This window comes from Balearica regulorum, chromosome 11 (genome assembly GCF_011004875.1).
Source record: "Balearica regulorum gibbericeps isolate bBalReg1 chromosome 11, bBalReg1.pri, whole genome shotgun sequence".
Taxonomy (NCBI): domain Eukaryota; kingdom Metazoa; phylum Chordata; class Aves; order Gruiformes; family Gruidae; genus Balearica; species Balearica regulorum.
In genome coordinates, this window is record NC_046194.1 from 21,079,841 (window position 1) to 21,089,489 (window position 9,649).

The 9,649-nt window shown below is 40.9% G+C and overlaps 1 protein-coding gene across 1 annotated transcript in view; it reads right to left on the reverse strand.

Annotated features, from left to right (window-relative positions):
- Nucleotides 1-9,649, reverse strand: part of TRPC5 (transient receptor potential cation channel subfamily C member 5) — a 94,515-nt gene that overhangs the window by 19,841 nt on the left and 65,025 nt on the right. Inside the window, exons 5-6 of the mRNA XM_075763651.1 lie at nucleotides 7,294-7,433; nucleotides 2,989-3,311 (exon numbers count right to left, since the gene is read on the reverse strand). Coding sequence (XP_075619766.1) covers nucleotides 2,989-3,311; nucleotides 7,294-7,433 — 463 coding nt within the window. The remainder of the gene's footprint in view (nucleotides 1-2,988; nucleotides 3,312-7,293; nucleotides 7,434-9,649) is intronic.

Here is a 9,649-nt window from a genome sequence, read left to right on the forward strand (position 1 = left end):
CCAGACTAAGGCCAGTATATTTACATGTGGACAGGTAGTCCCCCTTGAAAGAGACAGCAACTGGTTTCTGCAACTTGGCATTAAAGTAAGGCGTAGTTACTCTTTCCTCAATGGTTAATGACAGGCCAGAACCACAATCTCTTTTCACGGTGTTTCAGGTGGGGCTCACGCTACTTCGGAGAAGCAGCTTTAGGAAAAGAATTTTGGAAAGTGCGATTGAGAGACTATACCCTCCTGCTGAGTATATTTTGGATCTTGAGCAAACAGGAGAAATCTCAAAACTCCACCACTCTCTGTGGCATCTTAGAGACAGCAAGTGCCCCGCTCTGCCACAAGAACCCTCCAGACCTCCTGCAGTCCCTGGAGAAACGGTCCCAGGGATCAGATCAGCAAGAGCCTCCAGTGAGAATGACACAGCAGGCAGTAAGGTGTGATTTCCTCCACCCTTTCCTCCTCTTCCTCTCCTCCCTCCTGCAGTTGCCAGAATCACAGCGATAAACATATTTTCAAATTGTCTGCCTAAGCAGTAGACGCTGCTTTCTAAGGGATGGTGAGGCCAAAGCATAAAACCTTAAATTATTCATGACTTCACCTCATTGCTGTCACAAAGGAATATTACTTTTCCATGATCTGTGTTTGCGATGCAGAAAATTTCCTCACCAAGAAAATATTAAACCCATCCTTTGGGAGTAATAGGAAATAATGCACCAGTAAATAGGTGTCACATTTTAAACAAGCTGTACAAACACGAGTGGCATCCTGCTTTTCCTTCTCTTACAAAATTAGATCTTATTGTGTGACTGCCTAGAAATGCTGGTAGGAATCAAGGGGTACTGATTGAAAGCTTTTTACATTTATTCTTTCATTAGGGATGAACTATGAGCAAACTTGAGGTAACACCAGCTCTGACTTGAATTCACTCCAGCCACGCTTGCTCTCCCCAGCCCAACAATGTAATTTTCCGTTTTGCAGGTTGCTCGTTCTTAGCCAGTCACCCATGCTGTGCATCTGCTCAAGGGCCAAATGTCAGCTTGTACTGGGGGTGTTAATAACAACTATTTAAACTTTTAAGAACATGTTAAATAAATTTCTTAAGCAAGTCTCAAACAAAAAGTAACTGCAGAGCATTATGTCCCCTGCCAGGAGACCTCAGTCCTAATGGATCCCCTCCCACTGCGATTTTGTTTTAAACAAACCTCTGCCATTAAAGGCTGAGCCCCCTCAATTTCCTTTCTGTGCTACATTCTCCTCGGCAGGGGGTTTAAACTGAATGTTAGGGTGGGAGAAATTGTGGTCTGTATTTAAGCTGATCTGCACGCTTTCTGTTAAGTGGTTCTGTATCATTTCTAGTTCTCAAGATACCACACCTTCTTACAGACTTGAGGATTTTTTTTTTCTCCTGCTGACCAAACGCTTTTTTCTTTAGTCAAAGAATCCTGCTGTTGTTTTCTCCTCTAACTTGCTGACAGTGAAATCTGTAAAACAACTGGTTTGCAATGGAGACAGGTCCAAACCAGAGCAACTGAATACATCTGTTCACCGTAGCCCCAGGGAAAGGCAGGCTCTAGTCCTCAACTTTGTGGGTTTGACCCTTTCTGAGCTACAAGTTGCCACTTAACGAACATTGTGCTTGCCAAACGTTTCTCCCTCTGGCTGCTGCATCAATATGGACGTAGATCAAGGAATAATATTTGTTATTTAATTAATTCCTTTGCAAGGGCAGCACAACACATTTCTGAGGCATGCGAAGCAATTAAAATAGAAAAAAGACTGAAGTCTTTAATTCTGTTTTTCATTAGCACAGTGCAGTTCCATTCACTTCCTCCAGATATAGATGGGTTTAATGAGAAAATTAATCAAGCCTATGGTGTTCCTGCTCTGCAGTGGAAAATGGCAGCACGTCTGGTCTACCAGGTCATGATGCTCTTGTAAGGTTGGATTCTATCCCATGAAAATCCCCTGCTTCGTTTAAGGAGGGAGCCCGCAGGACAATGTTGGAGCCTTTCCTGTTCCAACATAGTCATGTGGCCTCAGCCATCATCTGCTTTTGATAACAGTGCAAATCTCACAAGTCCCTTCTTAACCTCAAGCCTTCAGCTGAGGAAGGGTGGAGAATTATTGGGCATTATGACAAGTTTTATTTAATTTAGCATAAAGTGGTGGACAACAGTTTTGTTTTGCTTGTTTGCAGGGCGTAGGCCTTTTTCTAGACCGTGCTTTATTTATTTCTCTTCCCATTGTGTTTTAAGTACTGTGCAAGCAGCAAGAACAATTGGGTGGGGGTTGATTATTATAATTATTTCCACTATTAGTAATTAAAACAAATATATCAGAAAGACAATTCATGTTATTTTTCAGCATGTGCTATCTCTTTCAGCCCTGCCAGCTGTCATCACAGCAATTTCCATGCCAACATCTCAGTAAAGTACCAGCATTTCCAGCAAAAAGGATTTTGCTGGGATTTTAGTCTCACCCCACTGCAAGGAAATCAGAGAAACCTGCAACACCATGTATGCATAAAAATGGCCTAGGTGAGATTGTTGTTGTTGCTGTATCACATTTTTTATTAATACCTTTTTTTATAGGTTTATCCCTTGTTTTCTACATTTTGTTTAGCTTCTCCTCCTTTACTCCAGAATCAGACAAAAAATTATTATTATGGCAAAAGGATAGTTGCTTTCTCAAATATACAGAAATTGTACGTAGCCATAATAAAATTTAAGTTGCAGGATCATGTAGGAGACTCTTTAGTCCAGAACTAAAATGATTGTCTCCCACTTCCAGACCAGTCAGTCTGACAGCAAAGCTCAGCAGAATGTCTGCCCCAGTTAACTCCCACCTTTCCTGCACAGTCAGCCAGCTCACCCAATACTTGAGAATGAATAAATAAAGGCACTTTCAGTGCAGTGGCAGACAACAGGCAAAGGCAGGTAAGACGGGGGGACAGTGGAAGTCAACCTTCAAAACAGAAAGGAAAGGATGTCTTACGTGGAGAAGGCATTGTTCTGTTTCTCACATCGGATCCCCTTGCAGTTGTTGGGTTCCTCCGAGGCACTGGTCTCATAATAAAAATAAAGCTGGTTCAGTCCATTGGCAAAAGCCAGAAGCACCAGACAGTAGATAAAAAGGAATTTAAGGATGTCTAGCAGCATGCGTCCCAGAGAAATCTGCAAGGGTCCCAGGTGTGAATTTGCTGTAAACAGGGATATGAGACGCAAGGAACTTAAAATGTTGGATATTGCAAAGAGGGCTTCTGCAATGAGAGTCGGGTGCCACATTTCCCATTCCTCCCTTGGACGAGAACCGTTATACTGAAAGAAATAACAAGGGTATAAAAGTGAATTATGTTGTAATTACTCTGAGATAACTCAAAAAGTCACACCTGCTAATACTGCTGCTTCCCATGTGAACATTGACCAGGTACTGGTGACACAAGAAGTACTTGGAAGTCTCAGCTACTGTCAGACTGACATTTGAGATTCAGGATTGAAGCTGACTTGATCAGGGCAGAGACTTGGGTTTAATGATGCCTCTCCCTACTAGATTATGACCCCCCGATAGGGATAGTTGTGGGACCAGCTTTTCTTTAGAGGCTTCTAGTGTGTTGGCTGTTCTTAGGCTAAATTTAGAAAATCAGCCTTTTGAATTTTGAGCTCACTGTTCTACAGGTCCATAGGCTCATACACAATCTCCTCTTTCAACATTTAAAGAGGTTCAGACTGCCCTTTAGCAGGTTCAGGCCAAAAATTTCCAATTATCTTTTTTTCATTTTCCTTCTAAATATGACTACACATTCAATACACACACTGCACATTCCAGGAAGAATGCGAGGGAGGGTGAAGACAGGGAAGAAGGAAAGCGATGAACTATTGAGCATAGGAAGTGGATGCTTTCCTTCCCTAGTAATCTCAAAAAAAGTGCCAACAGCCCAGAACCAAAACACATTCTTCTTATTAATTTTCTTATTAGTTAATTTGTCATGGCAATTTTAGGAGAGTTGCTAAAGCAGAGGTCATAATTACAACTGAAACGCTGGATACATTTGAGTGCATCAATTATAACGTTAACTTGGCTCGTAATGTAACTGTAAAAGCAGAAGCATTTTCTGAGCAAAGTGCAGCCAGATACAAATAGGTAACACAAAAGAGCTGGTTGTATAAATGTAACTGCTCTGGCTTAACTACACTGGCACAACAGAATGGAGTCAAAGACACTTTAACATCAAAGAATAATTGTCCTTTTAACATTGGTCTCTGTACATTTAACATGTATAAAAAGGCAAAAATGTACTTAGAATAACATAGCTAATAGTGTAGCCAGCATGTTTAGGACTCCTAAAATAATTTTTGTACCTTTTAAAAGGAAACAGTATCAATATCATACTGACAGATGAGTTTGCAGGGACTTTCTATTTACATCTGAAGGTCCAATACACAAGCTCACAATTTTTTCAAGGATACAGCTACGAGCAAGTTGGTATTTCAAACTATTCCTCTGTATGAAGGAGCTAAGACATGACACAAAGGCATTTCAGTGTGACCTCTGATTGCTTCTGACATTTCCAAACTGTTCTTTACTCCACGAACATCGTGGCCTGACTCCGTTAACTTGATTTGAAGATGGGTCTTAAAATGTTTACAAACAGGCAGACGTTAACTTTTTGCCAGTGTCCAGCAGTGGGGGCGGACGGCTGTGATCGGAAAGCTTCCCCTTCCTAGAGAGCAGATTTGCACGGTTGTTTGCAATTCTCTTCTGCAAGCTGGCTGGACACAGCAGCCCACGGGCTCTCTGCTAGGGTTTAGTATAGACTGCCTGTAAAGGTATGTGAAAAGGTCTTCTTCGGCTCACATCTATTTTTAAAGCAATTTGTTAAGGTCATATTTTGTCCCTTTTTAAACTGATGGTATATCCTTGCTTCGAAAACAGTAGTGTCTTCAGAGCAGCCTAGTATCATAGGTAATAAAGAAACAGAAGACTTCAGAGGCATCTAATGAAGCTGGAGTTGTTTGGGTTAGGCAGCAGCAGATGAAACGCAGCAGAGATGTATACAGAATAGTACAAATAAGTTAAGCCAAGCAGTCACATTTACCCTTCCTTGTTACATGATAATGCAATGTAACAAATAAAAACTGATTAAGAAAAGTATTTTTAGCCTATAATTAGCCTGATGATTTCATTGGTTTTGGACAATATTAGGGCCAGGTCTTGGAACCAGTCAAATCAAGAAAAAAATCTCCATGTGAAAACAAAGATGGAAAACATTACTGTCACTATGTAATTTATTTTTCTGATATTTGGCAGAAAGCTAAATGTCTATGTAATCCTTTGAAGTTCTAAGAGTGTTAGAATATGGTATATTGGCATATAGACCAGCCTTTTCCAGCTTGGGGCTGTTCTGTAAATAACAAAAACCTTTACAAGTCATGTTGCAAAAGGTTTTGAAGCCATTATCAATGTTATAAATCCTCATGTTTCAGAGCACACTGAACCTCTAAGTGCCATAGGTCAGAAGGGAACTTGTGTGAGCATGCTGTTTCAGAACTACTCCTATATAAATAAGATTTTATGCACCTCTCAGAACTGTCCTCGTCAGGAGCAGACCTTAGATCAGCCAGGTTTAATCCAAGTGGGTCTGATCTGTACTCAAACAGATATATTCCTGTAAGCATTCTTTTGTATGCTGGCATATAGGTCTTTGTAGTCAGGCTGTAAGTTTCTGTAGTTCTTGCAGAGTATATAAACAAAGCTGTACTTCCTTTGTACCTATGGTTTGGCTATGAGTTTAAATCTCAGTATGTGACTGTATAAATCTGTGGATGCACAGCTCTTCTAGTAATTTGTGTGTGAGAAAGAGAAAGAACGAGATTGCTAACATTTTAAGATTTGTTTGTGAATCTTACGATTTCTAGCATTTTTTTGTATTGCTCACAGTTTAAAGACCAACCTTTCAAGTCTGTAATTTCCTCACTGGTTCTGAATGTCGGGAGAAAAAAAATGTAATCTGTTCCTGCTTTGATGCTGTTACAGAGCTGCCTCTTCAGGGAGCACCAAGTATCTTAAAACCTTTCCCTTTGAAAAACCAACTCACCACTCTGCAGCTTTTCGGATTTAAAATCCAAAGGCCCCATAGCAGGACTGCTTGCTAAAGAGTTTTTTATAAAAGCCTTGCCATTTTGGAGTCAATGAGCTTTGTGAATTTTTCTCATCTTTTCCTCTCTGCCTGCATACATGCTTGGGTGAGACTAAACAAGGTTGCTTTGGAGAAGCGCTCGTCCTGGTTATTAGGAGCTGGGCTAAAAGAAGTAGTGCCCTTCTACCAGGGCAAACCCAACACAGTAGCACAGCAAAACTACAAAGTGTAAGTGGCCAAGGAGCAGACTCCAGTTACTTGATTTACACCTGTGTAACTACACTAACTGTAGTGAAGTTACTGCTGATTCCTACCAAGAAAAGAATCAGGCCAAGCACGCAGCTCCAACTGAAGTCAGAGAGCCATCGCATAAGGAAGTTTGCAGGAGGCCATGTGTGTCTTGTTTGTGTCTTTGAAAAAGACAGAAGGGAAGTTCTTCAGGCCATCCTCTGGCTTCAGAACATGTGCACACGCTAACTTGGAGCATCAGAAGTTTATAAATGTGGAAGGTGCTTTTGAGGATGAGCTCTGATGTGCATTCTCACCATAAATGGAACATTACAGTGAAGAATATACACAATGTTAAAGCTCCAGCATGCTCCTTTGTCGTTTCCTTGTCTATAGTTTAAAACTATATATTGAAGAGAATCTGTTGACTCCTTTGTATCAGATGGAAGCCTCCTACTAGCAGGCTCGTTTTTCTTAGTAGACTTTTGACAAACTTCTGATCAGTAATCTACAGATCCGTAGGACTACAGATTATAAATCCTGGCTGTAGATGTTTTCAGATAACCCTATTCTTGTTTTTCCTTTACTGTTTTATTTTAAAATCATGTTTTCACTATGTCTAGCATTGTCCGGTGTCAATATGGAAAACAAAATGTATCTTTGGCAACTGTGTAGCTACAAAACAGACAGCAAGCGGGGTAGGTGCTACCCAATGCCCAAAAAACCTACTTCAGTCTTAATCAAAGAGTCAGAAGGAGAAGGACAATCATTCTCTAAACAAATTAATAAGCTTTCCAGGTGAATTTTCAAAACTGGACTGCTTGGAAAGCAGCGATTCTCTTTAATCTGTAATTTTGATTTTGACAGTTTCTACCCTGTGTACTACAGTTCTCACAAGCAAGTTGTTACAAATTCTCTCTCCCAAGTTACTGTACCTTGACGTAGGCAACAATTTTAAGGGAGATAGTTGCAAGATAGAGGGAGTTCATTGCAAAATCCATCAGATTCCACCAGTCATGTATGTATTCATTGAATCCACCATCCCACATTTCCTTGATTTCTCCCCAGATAAAACCTGTAGAAAGAGAGTTCATTGTCATAACGAGGTATTACTTGCCATTAAAGCACTGTGTATATCTGATGTAATAAAAGACAATTCTAAGTAAACAGCTTGGGAAGAATGTCTCATTCCTTCTGTCTTCTACAAAGTATAATACTGCTGATTATGAGACATTTTACAGCTTTGTGGGGAATGTAGTCTAGAGAGATATGAAAAAGACCTGGGTTTCCTGTCCAGGGCTCCAGATATACACACAGGGAGACCACTTGAAATAGAACCAGGACAGTTACTTATAAGTAGTACGAGTGGATTGGCTCAGATTAAATTTGTTCTATGTGAATATTTAAGCAACTGTATTCGGTATAGTTTCTAATAGATTGTCTGCTCTCATAGAAACTGTAATTAATTCCTTACTCAGTTGGACAGTACTGATTTTTCCTGACTTTCTTTGCAGAACCTGCAACACTAGTACCAGCTTCTGCGTGCCAGTACATTTCCTCCCTGACCTGGAAATATCACACCAAAGAAGGAAGAAGTGAATTCATTCTCTATGCTCAGTCACTGTATTTATGCATCTTGGTGGACAAAAGGCCCATAGGGACTATTTGCGAAAAAAGGTAGGACTCAGCATGAAAAAGGGTTCTGCAGCCTGGCATCGCGTCTCTCAGCAATGACTCACCTACCGTCAAATACGGCTATGGGTTGTGCGAGGTGAATACTTGTTCCCGAGGATACGGCCAGAGCCCATCATCTCAACTCTGAAATGCCTTCTGGTAATAATTTTTGGCACTTGCTAACCTTCACTATACCTCCTTGCAGCTGGAGGGGTGAGGGGCAGCTTCTGAAGTTCATTACCAGACTGCTAAACTCACCTGGAACACAATTCTAATTTGAAGTAACTTTTATGTCCTTTATTGTAGAACTGTTTAAGTATTTTTGAGAGCCTAAGTCCCATTAAAAAGCCAATAGCAGCTAGGCTCCTTCATGACCTAGGACCTGAAAGTTCAATCTGAAGAGCAGGTAAAGTTGAAATGAACTCCTGCAAACATCCAAATATCAATCTTAGCTCTTCAGCTGCCAGCCAGCAGGTCACAATCAGGAAAGTATAATGTCAAGGCCAATAAGGTAATTTTATTACAGCTGCTTCCAAATCTTTGCATGCACACAAAAACATAAAATAAAATAAATCAATGGAGAGGAGCCTGTTGAAGAACTCATACACTGTATTTATAGTGAGTTATCATTGCTGGTTACTATAGTTACAGCAATGCTGTGTGTGCCTGTTCTCTCTCTCCTTTTATAGTGGAAGATATTTCTTAAATAATAACCTTTAATCTGCTGAAACTGTTCTAATTTCTCCATTTAATAAACAGCCCCACAATATCCCTATTTATCTGAAACAAAGGAACTCAGAAAGAAAAGCAGACAGCTGTAAGAGGTGATTTTGAAAGGGTTTTTTTCAATGGATTATCCTTCTTTCATCTGCAAATCAATTTTGCTGATATGCCTACCATTTCCTTCAGTTTCAACCATGAAGTTAAGGATAAAGTGAAAAGATCACCTAAGCTCAGAAAAGACATTTAACCTTCTCAGCTTATTCTGAAGTTTCCACCAACACATGCATTTCAATGCCATAAATCAGTTCAATAAGATAATGAGGCTTGAGTTACCATTTGTAAGTTGTGGTAGAGCTATGCAAGGAGCAAAGTGCCCTGGGTGACGATGGAAAGTGATTTGTGAACATCCTTGCAACTCCTACTTCCTTTCTTCATTTTCCATCAGCAAATTTTGGGTTGGTATGGGGAACAGCTAGGTTGGTTCAGCACAGAACCAGCCTGATCCAGAGCCACCACAGAAATGAGGAGCTGGGACCCAGCGTTACCAGGAGAGGAGCCAGCAGGCACAGGAAAGCAGAGGTGGACCCAGAAGCATTGAGGAGCCGTAAGGAGAGCTCCAGAGATTGAGGTTTGTGAGAGGTGTCCTCACAAAGCATCAGTGTGGCTTCGCAGGCCACCAACCCCTACTAAACAGTAGCAATTCGCTGTTACCTGACTTCTGGGGTTTTGCGCTGAAATGACCTGGGCTGTATGGACAGAGCCTGGAGGAGAGCTGGAAAGGTGTGTAAACCATTGCCTGTGAGCAGGCCTCCTACTAACAAACCAGTGGTGCTACGTGCTAACAGCACAGCAAGGGAGATGGGACCTTAATTAGAGGAGAGCTCATGCTTCTAG